General features: G+C 41.2%; 1 protein-coding gene across 5 annotated transcripts in view; it reads left to right on the top strand.

Moving 5' to 3' along the window:
• The window catches only part of LRRC34 (leucine rich repeat containing 34), a 20,984-nt gene that overhangs the window by 6,575 nt on the left and 1,881 nt on the right, over positions 1-12,528 (top strand). For 3 of the 5 annotated variants that reach the window (XM_014533589.1, XM_014533587.1, XM_014533588.1), the window contains 5 exons: positions 1,559-1,687; positions 4,961-5,056; positions 8,811-8,965; positions 11,116-11,280; positions 12,069-12,195. In XM_014533589.1, coding sequence (XP_014389075.1) covers positions 1,559-1,687; positions 4,961-5,056; positions 8,811-8,965; positions 11,116-11,280; positions 12,069-12,195 — 672 coding nt within the window. The remainder of the gene's footprint in view (positions 1-1,558; positions 1,688-4,960; positions 5,057-8,810; positions 8,966-11,115; positions 11,281-12,068; positions 12,196-12,528) is intronic. The other 2 variants (XM_005886556.2, XM_005886557.2) reach the window with 2 other exon arrangements.

The raw sequence follows: 12,528 nt of genomic DNA, 5'->3' as shown, positions 1-12,528 counted from the left end.
GTGCTTGTATTGTGCAGGAGTGGTTTCAAGAACATGAGGGAGACTTTACCTTGCTTAGGTGGTCCCCACAATCACCAGATCTCAATCCAATTGAGCATTTGTGGGACGAAGTTAAAAGAGCCATCAGGCAGCTGGTTCCACAACCATCAAATCTCACAGAACTGGACAGTGCTATTCATCAGGCATGGTGTCAGATTCCTCGCATCACCTTTCAACATCTCGTGGAGTCAATGCCAAGAAGAATCACCGCAGTATTGAAGGCAAAAGGTGGCCCAACGAAGTACTGATGGGATGGTCATAACAATCTGGCCACTCGATGTATATATTGACCTTGTGTCCTGCAGTCTTGCTGAAGTTTATTAGTTCTAACAGATTTTTCCTTTTTTTGTGGCTTCCTTAAGATTTTCTACATATAAGATAATTTCATATGCAAACAGAGATAGTTTTACTTACTTCTTTTCCAATTTGGATGCCTTTTTAGTTTCTTCTTGCCTGATGGCCCTGTGTAGAACCTTCAGTACAATCTATATATATAAAACCCTAAGCAACCGGTCGACCGTTCAACTGGTCACTATGATGAACACTGACCACCAGGGGGAAGATGCTCAACACAGGAGCTGCCCCCTGGTGGTCAGTGAGCTCCCACAGCGGGAGCTCTGCTCAACTGATCACCTCTCTCACCTCTGTGGCAGTGCTACTGTAGCGGGAGTGGCGCAGTAACCAGCCCGAGCTTGGGCTCCTCCCCACCGCCTGCTGCTTTGCACAATGCTACATCCCTCAGGGGATGTCGGACTGCAGGTTTCAGCCTGATCCCAGCAGTCCGACATCCCCCGAGGGGTCCCGGATTGCGAGAGGGCACAGGCCAGGCTGAGGGACCCCACTGGTGCACGAATCCATGCACTGGGCCTCGAGTATTAAATAAAGGTGGTGAGTTTGAATTAGTTTTAAAGACAATTATTTGCACTTACATGTCCTAATATTTATTCATTAGGACAATGAAATGTCTGTAACTTTCTTTGTGAAAGTTATCCAAAAAGTAGAATGAGAGAAGGAATTAAACTTTGAGAATGTCTGAGAACTAGATCTTTAAAAGTGAACTGATTGCTTACAGGGCACCGGGTTTCCTTTGGGGGTGACTGACGAAAATGTTTTGCAACCAGCTAGCGGTGATGACTGTGAATATACTAAAAATCAGTGAATTGGACACTTTTAAATGGTTAATTTTGTGTTATGTAAATTTCACCTCAATAAAAAAATGGTATAATGTTCTTAGAAGATAAATTTGTAGATTTTCCAAGGAAAAGAAAGTTTATTAAAAGTCTGCTTTATTTCGTGGTTATTGTTTAGCATCTGTTTCCTGGGTATTCTTTCTACTGAGCTACTATTAAACTACATTTTATCTATTATGGGAAATTGAATGTCACCCTTAAAGACTATCCAATTCTATCTCCATGAATAATTGATGAGCCTACAAATAGTAAAATAGTCACCTAACTCATATACTCTGAATTTCTGTGGATTAAAAACTTAACCAAGGTTTGACTGTTTCCCTTTTCAGAAGAATACAACTCTGAAATACCTAAGAATGACTGGAAACAAGGTTGAAAATAAAGGTGGAATGTGTTTTGCTGCAATGCTACAAATGAATTCATCCTTAGAGAAGTTAGATCTGGGTGACACTGATCTGGTGAGTAAATTGGTTATGAGAAAATCACCCAGATAATGGATCCTTTTCCCTGGAAGCCAGCATAGAGAGCAGCTAAATGACAGCCTTATGAATGGTTAGACTTGCCCCTAATGTCTAATATCGGAGAAAAGGCTGCTTTAAGAAAAAAAACAAAAACAGAAAACCTAGGCATAATAGTGCTTACTTAATAAATCAGATTGTTGTAAATGACATTACAGAAGAATTTCCAGTATAATAAAAATCTTCCTAAATTTCCATCCACAAACCTTCTTAACCTGTGTGGGATTTAAAAGAAAAAGACTGTATTCATTTTAATTAAACAAATACTACTTTATTAGTATGATACAAATTTTTTACTTTTGAAAACATTTTGAAGTGAGTAGTTGTAGCCTAAACACCTAAAATGAACCCTAGCCGGTTTGGCTCGATGGATAGAGCATCGGCCTGCAGACTGAAGGGTCCCAGGTTCGATTCCGGTCAAGGGCACATGCCCGGGTTGCGAGCTTGATCCCCAGTGGGGGGTGTGCAGGAGGCAGCCAATCAGTGATTCTCTCTCATCATTGACATTTCTAACTCTCTCTCCCTCTTCCTTCCTCTCTAAAATCAATAAAAATATATTAAAAAAAAAAAAGACCTAAAATGATGCCAAAAACTGCTCTGGGCCTTCCACTGGCCTGATGATGAGGTGTGTGGGTTTTGCATGTCTTCAAATTCCGGGCTTCATGCTTTCAGACCTGGAGGCCTAATGTTGGGAACCTGTTGTACAGATGAATGAAAATTACTGGGACACAAAAACAATAAGATGGGCCAGGAGGCTCCTAGGAATAATGGGTTCTGGAGCTTTAAAAAGTAGTAGATGCCAGTATGGCTCTGGGAGAAGCATTAATTCAATATATACCCTCTACACATAACAGTCACAATCCTAGCTTCCAAGGATACAAGCGTGCATCGAATGTGGTCTCTGCCTTCTTTCATAAAGCCTATATTTAGTTGGGAAAATATCAATAAATAGAGAAAGGTGCTATGAAGATGGCCAAGTACTGTTTATAATGGGGACGAGGTGATTCGCATGATAGACGGTTGCCTAAGACCTGAGGAAGTAATATTTAGGAGTCATGAAAGACGAGGAAAAATTGTCTTGGAGAGGTCTATGGCAGAACATTTCAGGCGAGGAGTCCAATATATAGACTCGGCTAGTACTTCTCCATGTGTGGTGGAGGCAGTATTACTGCTACAGGTTGAGTTCATTTTAATCCTTATGTACATGTTTTGCAGATGCTTTCTATTTATTTCAAGGGATTATGGTTTTCCATTTACAGTAGTGATACAAAGGTGTGTTTTTTGAGTATATTCTTATTGATATCATTGAGGAAGAGAGAGGGAGAGAGTTAGAAACATCAATGATGAGAGAAAATCATTGACTGGCTCACGCCCCCTACTGGGGATTGAGCCCACAACCTAGGCATGTGCTCTGACCAGGAATTGAACCGTGAACTCCTGGTTTATAGGTGGACACTCAACCACTGAGCCACCTCAGCTGGGCATGATACAGAGTTTTAAAATAAAGTGAAAGAGTTGATTTAATGGAAAAATGTTAGGTAAATAGTAAAACTGCCCAGCCAGAATGGCTCAGTTGGTTGAGCGTCATTCTATGCACCAAAAGGTTGCAGTTTGATTCCAGGTCAGGGCACATACCTGAGTTTTGGGTTTGGTCCCCGGTTGGGGGAGTATGGAAGACAACTAATTGATGTTTCTTTCTCTCCCTTCCTCTCTCTAAGCATGTCCTTGGGTGAGGATAAGAAATAATACTAAAACTAATGTTCAGATTGATGGTAAAATCATGAGGGAGGAACATGAATAATGAAATATGAAGTCTGGCAGGTTTTAAGAACTGAAAAGACAGTGGCTGGACAGGAGTTTAAAGAGTGCCTCACAGTGAAGGTGGAGAGGTTTATAGGGGCCAGTTTCAACAAAGGTTGTGTGGGTTGTAAATGTGGGTCATGGGAAGCAGAGGGGATTTTATTATAAACTAGAGGCCGGTACACAAAAATTTGTGCACTCAGGGGGTCCCTCAGCCCGGCCTGTGCCCTCTCGCAGTCTGGAACCCCTCGGGGGATGTCCACCTGCTGGCTTAGGCCTGCTCCCCAGGGGATCAGGCCTAAACTGGCAGTCAGCCCAGGAGCCCTCAGGGGATGTCCACTTGCCAGCGGGGAGCAGACCTAAGCTGCAGTCAGACATCCTTAGTGCTGCTGAGGAGGCGGGAGAGGCTCCCACCACCACCGCTGTACTGGCAGCCATCAGTCTGGCTTGTGGCTGAGCAGAGCCCTCCCTGTGGGAGCACACTGACCACCAGGGGGCAGCTCCTGCATTGAGCATCTGCCCCCTGGTAGTCAGTGTGTGTCATAGTGACCAGTCATTCCCAGTCATTCTGCTGTTAGGGTCAATTTGCATATTACCCTTTTATTATATAGGATGCCAGTCATGGAAAGTCCTCAAGTTGAGGGGTGACATGATCTGCTTGGTGCTTTCAAAAGATCATTCTGGTTTCTCTGTGAAGAATGAGAGGGTGGCAAGAGGAAACCCAGTGACCACATAGGAAGTTATTGCAGTTGTCCACGTGGGCGATCGATGAGGACAAAGATGGGGGTAGGGTGGTGGCCACAGAGGTTCCCTAATCTGAGACATTTTTTAGAGGTAGAATCTGTAAGACTTACTGATTAACTGGATGGGAGGGTAAGAGGACTGGTGGAGTGAAAGGAAGCACAGGTTTTATGGCAAAATAGCTGGGTGTGTGTGGCGGTACCATCACTGAGATGGGGAGGATTAGACCAACCCAATAAGGTAGAGAGGGAGGCCTGTGGGAGCGGTGGAAATGTGATGAGTAACCCTTTCCTGCCACGTACACTTAAAGTATGACTATAAAAGAATGCTGGCACAGGATAGGTGTTGTCAGTCGTACAGAGCCCTAGCTTGGATTCACATGTGTATCTGAGGGCTTAGGAGCAAACCTAGAGGCAAACACCCTAGCAGATTCTCGGATACTGAAACTCCCCATGCATGTTATCAATAGGTGTCAGGGCAGGGAGAAAAGAGCATAACAGTTCATTTCTGAATTAGGTCAATCTATAATTCAAGGAGCAGGAAATTCTTAAACATTTTTAAGCCATAATTTTCATTTATCAGATTCCAGATTACCAATTCTGAAATATTTATTTATAGGGAGGTTAATTTATATATTTTGTCAGTTTCCTTAAAGAATTTATCTGTTTTTAGGGAATGCAAAGTGTGATAGCATTTGCTACAGTCCTAACTCAGAACCAGACAATTAAAGCAATAAACCTAAACCGACCTATACTGTATGGTGAGCAGGTATGTATCCCGAGTAACAGTAATTAATATTACCACATGTGAATAAAATGAAGGTACTGCTTACTGAATGTTATGTCAAGGTTCACAAATGCATTGTATTTCTAGAATGTAAACTACTATTTATATTAAAAAAATCTTTTAAAGGAAAATTATTACTTCTTGATACGAGTCTTAAAGCTAAATATGTTTTAAAAGTTGCTTATTTAGGCAGCAAACATATAATTTTTTTTTCTTCTCATAAACTCAAATTATCAGTGAGTAAACCTATGAGGAGCAAAGTAATTACAATGAAAGAATAAAAGATGAAAGTTTTAAAGGCTGGACTATAAGGTGGGTGTGAACTGTTTTACTGTTTGTTTTTGTTATATTGCGGTGACTGAACCATTACATCTTTGAAGTCATGAGTAATCATGGCAGAATGCATGTGCATAAGCAGTCTGGGAAGTCTGGACTTGCTCCTGTAGGTAAGCCGCATGCTGGAGACACACAGATAAAAATGTGGTTCCACCCTAACAGGTTTGGCTCAGTGGATAGAGTGTCAGCCAGCGGACTCAAGGGTCCCAGGTTTGATTCCGGTCAAGGGCATGTACCTTGGTTGCAGGCACATCCCCAATAGGAGATGTGCAGGAGGCAGCTGATCGATGTTTCTCTCTCATCGATGTTTCTAACTCTCTATCCCTCTCTGTAAGAAATCAATAAAATATATTTTTTTAAAAAAATGTGGTTCCTACTTTCAAGGCTTCTTGCCCCTTAACATTCTTTTAGGTGGTTTTCCTTTCTTGTCAGTTGTAAAAAAACTAGTGAACAAGAACTCATTTTATTATTGCTCTAAACAAAAACGGAATATCTACTAAAAAAATTTTCAAAGTACTTTGTCTAGTCTTTAAATTATCTATCTCATTATTCCCTATTAGTATGAGTCATTGAGAATTAACTATATTTTTTAAAAAATATATTTTTATTGATTTCAAAGAGGAAAGGAGAGGGAGGGATAGAAACATCAATGATTAGAGAAAATCATTGATCAGCTGCCTCCAGCATGCCCTACACTGGGGATCAAGCCCTCAACCTGGGCATGTGCCCTGACTGGGTATTGAACTGTAACCTCCTGGTTCATAGGTTGACACTCAACCACTAAGCCACGCTGGCCGGGTGAGAATTAACTATATTCTTAAAATATTTTTAATATTCGTGTTTTTGCATTCTTTGCATAGATCTCTCCCTTTGAATCATTTCTGCACTTTCCTGCATCAAAATTTTTGTAATTTTACATGTTAATTGCTTCACGTACATAAATCTAATCTGTTCAACAAACACAGAATCCTCAAATACAAGCACCCTTCTTTAAAAGACCAGCAAAGTATCTGACTCAAAGTAAGCACTGAGTTGCTTCACTGGCAATTCATTCATTTATAAACATTTGCCGGGCTGGTGTCCTCAGTGGTTGAGCATCGACCTATGAACCAGACGGGAGGTCACAGTTCGATTCCCAGTTGGATCACATGCCTGGGTTTCGGGATCCATCCCCAGTAGGGGGCATGCAGGAGGCAACTCATCAATTATTCTCTCATCATTGATGTTTCTATTTCCCTCTCCCTCTCTGAAATCAATACAAATATATTTTAAAGTCACCTTTAAAAATAAACATTTGAATGAAACCCTAAACCAGACATACACTCAGCCCTTGTCTTCAAGGAGCTTTCGTCTACATGGGATGAGATCAACAAGTTTGGAGGGTGTTATGGTTAGGGGACCTTGGGAGCATGAGGAAGGGCAGCAAAACCAATACAGAGGGACGAGAGGTAGCTGGGAAGGTTCTCAGATTGAGGGCATGACAGATCTGAAGGCTAAACATTTTCTGGATTAAAGGTCCCGAGGAAATAAAGGTTAAACTCTATGAAATCATATTATGTTGAGTGGCCTCATTACTCCCCAATCCACCCCAAAAGAGTAATGAAAAGCCCAGGCCCTTACTCTCAGTCTGGAGCTTCTGGGCAGTCAGCTAAACTCTGCTTTCTCTTCCTCTCCAAGTCAGTCCCCGCCCTCTCTCACTGAGCACCGCTCTCCTCTTAAATGGCTGTAGGCCTCACACATTGCAGTTCCAAAATGTGAACCTGCAAACTGATTTCATTTAAGAATTTTACTGTTCACTATCTGGGGAGCTTAGACTAATATCTATATTAGGTGCCACCCTAGGCAAATTAAGTCACAAACTTAGTGAATGGGGCTGAAAAAAAACCCCTTTACTATTTCTGATATTAGTCCTCTCTTTCAAACTTCTTGACCTAAAAATGCAATCAAGATGTACAACACAAATATGTTTTTATATGTCCTCCATTCCAGGCAGCACACACAGCACACTGGACTCCCTAGGGCAGCGGTCGCCAACCTGTGGTCCGGAAGGTTGGCAACTGCTGCCCTAGGGGGTCAGTTTGCATTTCTTAGGATGGTAACTACAGCTTCCCCTTGGGTATATCTTTTCATTGTCAAAACAATAATATAAGCAAACCAGATACAGGATTATAGAATATTGAAGGAATAAATGCTTTTCAGTTTTCTCTAGAACTTATTTTGTGCAGGTACTTTATTTAATTTTGGTGGGAAGTATAATTTCACCTATTTAACAGATAAGGAAACAGACTCAGATGAAATAATTTGCCCAGTCATATAGCTAGTAAAAGGTAAAGCTAGCATTTGGACAGTTTTATTATAAAGCTCATGTGCTATTGCTGTGTGGTTCCATTTAACTTTTAAAGTTTTTTTTAATGTACATTTACATAATTAAAGCATAGTTATCGTATTTGTGATCAGCATTTTTAGTGACTATAAAACTTACTACAAATACAACAATCATTCAAGAGGACCAGAAAATACTTGGGTCCATTCATTTTAAGACACATTTTGATTCTGTTAAAAATTTGAAATGCTTGGTATTCAAATCCTCATTGAAGTTATATACCTTTTGCCTGGGAGCAGCTATATTTTGGAATTTAAAAAAAGTCTTCCAGCCTGGCCAATGTGGTTGAGCCTTGACCTATGAACCAAGAGGTCACGGTTTGATTCCCGGTCAGGGCACACGCCCAGGTTGCAGGCTCTGTCCCCAGTGGGGGATGTGCAGGAGGTAGCCGATCAATAATTCTCTCCCATCATTGATGTTTCTCTCTCTCTCCCTTTCCCTTCCTCTCTGAAATCAATAAAAATACATTTTTTAAAAACTCTTCCAGTGACAAGAAAACAAGATTAAGATATATGGTATTTAGACATTTGGGATGATTATAAAAGGGAGGAATCGGATATATCAGTCGGTTAAAATGGGTGTATTTTTAAAATAGAGTGGAGACTAAGAAATGTCTTTATATCTTGTCTACTATTAAGAGGAGATCAAGAACAAAGTTTAGGAATATATGGAGGGTCAGGAACGGTTTAGAGACTTGAGTGGACGGCAGTAAGGGAGTTAATATGCTCACTACATCATAAGACCAGTTGGTTTGATTTTTTTCCTTTTGGAATGATTCTTTTTCTTAGTGATTATTATGTTTTTTTTAACTAGCCTCTTTTACATCATTTAGTTACTGCATTTTGCGAGTGCCTGCTACCTGTTTCTAAGACAGTAAAGATATCATTTGTGGCAAAGAAGGTAAAGAGGATCATTTATGGCAAAAAAAAAAAAAAGATCATTTTTAGTATAAGTTCGGAACAAACATCCACTGCTTCAAAATTATACTTTAGAAAAACGATTTTATCTATTTTTTAGGAAGAGTCCACAGTTCATCTAGGCCACATGTTAAAGGAAAATCACAGTCTTATTACACTACACATGAGTAAGCATAATGTGAAAAATTCTGGCCTAAAACAGTTATGTGATGCACTATATCTGAACAGAAGCCTGCGCTACCTTGATGTCAGCTGGTAGGTGATAATTTATACAGTAAGTAATTCAAGTCATGGGCATAATCTATGTCAATATTCATAGTATATAGTATATTTTGTTAGACACGAATTCCAAAGATTAGAAAACATAACCACTGTTGTCAACTTTTTATCCTAAGCCTTAGAATTTATTTAGTTTATACTGATATTAATCACCTAATAATTTAAGTGAGCAACTTAATAATGAAAATCAGAATGGAAGCAACATTTTATGGCAAATTTTCATTAACTTTTTTGGAAATTGAGTAAAATAAATATTTAGAGAAATAGAAAGTACTGTTTATCACTCTGTAAGTTTTTAAGTATGTTCTATGAATAAAATAATATTTCAGCCTTAGCCAGTTTGGCTCAGTGGATAGAGCGTCGGCCTGCGGACTGAAGGGTCATGGGTTTGATTTCAGTTAAGGGCACATGCCTGGGTTACGGGCTCAACTCCCAGTAGGGGGCAGGCAGGGGGCAGCCGATCAGTAATTCTCTCTCATCATTGATGTATCTATATCTCCCTCTCCCTTCCTCTCTGAAATCAATAGAAATATATTTTAAAATATAATACTTCATATTTTCAAATATCTCTATATATAAAAGGCTAATATGCTAAGTGTCTGACTGTCCAACCGGTCGCTACGATGTGCACTGACCACCAGGGGGCAGACACTCAACACAAGACATTTACAGAGAAATGGCACCGTGGACCCCAGAGCAACAGCCCGCCAAATCGCAGCCAACACTGCCGAGACCCCATGGCGCAAAATGCGGCCCACAGCCCAGCCCAGCCCAGCCCAGCCTGGAAATGGCTACGGGTGCTGGGTAATGACGTCACGTAGCAAAGCCTGGCTTCCTCTCCCTAGCGACAGGCCATTTAACAATAAACAGCACTATGGATCTGGTGCCCACAAACCAACACTCGGCTTCCCCCAAGTAGGACACAGGCCCCACCACCACCCCGGAGTGATACCCACCAAATCGTAGCAAATGCTGCTGAGACCCCATGGCACAAATGCAGCCCACAGCCCAGCCCAGCCCAGAAACGGTTGCTGTGGGCACCAGGTAATGACATCATGTAGCATCGCCCGGCTTCCTCTCCCTGGCGACTAGCCTCCTTGGAGTTTCTTCACCCCAGGAACACGATTTGCTTTATAGCCAGGTGCAAACATTTTACACTTTAACCAAAGTCTGTTAAGTGTTTTCCCATGCCTCGTCTCATTTGATCTTCACAGAAGTCCTGGAGCAGGCAGATAGGAGACTCGGTAGAATCCTATTTTCTTTTCATTAGCCAGAAAACAGAGATTTAGAAAGTTTAGAAACTTGACTGAAAAGAAGAAATGATGGACCTTGAAAATGACTTCAGGTTTTCTCACTGGGCAGAATATAGTCAAACACTGCTGCAGTTAAATATTTCACCCTTTGTTCTCCCTGCATGATCTACAATAATAATGTGTTTCGTGTTGATATTTACTGCTGTGTTGCTGACAATTACCTGAAAGAGAAGTTGGGGTGCTTCCCTGGGTTGGAAAAAGTTTAGCTCCATTCGAAAGCAGGTCTAATTAAGCAAGTTTATTCTATACTTGAGGCCCAGTGCATGAAATTTGTGCACTTGTGGGGAGGGGGTCCCTCAGCCTGGATTGCAAGAGGGCACAGGCCAGGCCAAGGGACCCCACCGGTGCATGATCGGGGCCGGGGAGGGCTCCAGGGTGTGTCCGGTCCATCTTGCTCAGTCCCGATCAGCCGGACCCCAGCAGCAAGCTAATCTACCAGTCAGAGCGTCTGCCCCCTGGTGGTCAGTGCACATCATAGTGAGCGGTTGAGTGGCCTTAGCATATCATTAGCATATTATGCTTTGATTGGTTGAACGGACGACCAATGACTGGACACTTAGCATATTAGGCTTTTATTATATAGGATATATAAAAGGCTAAGTTGACTCATGCATGTGTGATACATATAAAGCTCTTGCTAGGGCCAATTGCACACGTGTGTTTTTATCTGTCATTGTATATCGTGAATTTGGTTGACACTTCTATTATAAAGGGTGAATAGTGATATTAAAATATTTCTTCTAATTAATTTCAATGTGCACAAATTCGTGCACCAGGCCACTCACTAGTAACTACATATTTTTCCTTTCCCAGCAATAAAATAACTCATGATGGAATGGTGTTTTTGGCTGATGTACTGAAAAGCAACACTACCCTGGAAGTAATAGATCTTTCTTTTAACAGAATAGAAAATGCAGGAGCAAATAGTCTCAGTGAAACTCTTGCTTCACACAACAGGAGCCTTAAAGCGTTAGTATGGTTTGTATTTTATAACAGAAAACTTAAATGTAACATCAAACCACTTAACTCTTAAGATTCATGATACTAATTTCCTAAACTGTCATAATATTAAGTGTGCAATAAACATTTCAATTTCTAATTTTCAAAAGTACTTTTAAAAATTAGATTGTTTTATTCTAGTTATGATTGCTTAAAATGAATAAGAATATTCTTATTGCTTACATTATTTAACCTGAATTCTAAAATGAAGAATGAATCAAAGAAAATATTACTGCCCTTGCTGGTGTTGCTCAGTGGTTAGTGTGTCAGACTGTGCACCAAAGGATTTCGGATTTAATCCCTGCCCCGGTGAGGGCAAGTGCAGTGTGGGAGACGACCAATCAGTGTGTCTTTCTTACATCAGTGTCTCTTTCTCTCCCTTCCTCCCTCCCTCCATTTGCACTCTCTCTAAAAGGGAAAAAAAAATGGAAAATATTCTCAGGTGAGAATAGAAAAAAAGAAAGTATTACTTGGATGACTTTTATCTTCAAAGATATATCTGTAATCCACCCCCAAACACTTACTGAATAATATAAAATGATTCCCACAATGTAGGCAACTCTACTAGGTGCATGAAGCATACAAGCAGAAAACTAAGTTTCTTGGATCTGAGGAAATACATAGTATTTTGACTACTACAGTAAACGTATTTAAGAATAATGCTGAGACTACAAAATAACCTGTTTGTAATAAATGTTGCTAACTTAGGCATTCTCTTTTTTGTGGAAATACTAGTTTCCAGGTTATCACTTTTTGTTTTTTCACAGGTTGTCAATAGTCAGCAACAACATAGAGGGAGAAGGACTTGTTGCACTTTCTCAATCAATGAAAACAAATCCCACACTCTCTAATATCTGCATTTGGGGAAACAAATTTGATGAGGCTACATGTGTGGTAAGTTTTTTTCTTTACTGAAGGTATTTGCTAGGGTCTTCTCTATGACATCAGATATTATTTACTTACTAGTAGCCCATCGTGCGACATCACATGCAGTAGGCCGCCCGCCGCTTCCCCGGGAGCCGGCGGGAACCGCAGCGCACTGCCAGGAGCCGTGCTGCTTCCACGGGAGCCATGCAGCTTCTGCGAGAGGTGGAAGCAAGCCGCCGGCGCCCATGGGAGCGGGAGGGAGCCGCGCTGCTTCTGCAGAAGGTGGGCGTGCTGTCTCCTCTCCAGGCCTGCGCTTGGCCACAGAGGCTGTGGGGCCAGCCCTCCTGTCCCTGTCCCCTC

This window comes from Myotis brandtii, unplaced genomic scaffold, assembly GCF_000412655.1.
Source record: "Myotis brandtii unplaced genomic scaffold, ASM41265v1 scaffold99, whole genome shotgun sequence".
Lineage (NCBI taxonomy): Eukaryota > Metazoa > Chordata > Mammalia > Chiroptera > Vespertilionidae > Myotis > Myotis brandtii.
Note: the sequence above shows the minus strand (reverse complement) of the source record. Positions and strands in the feature narration are given on the sequence as shown.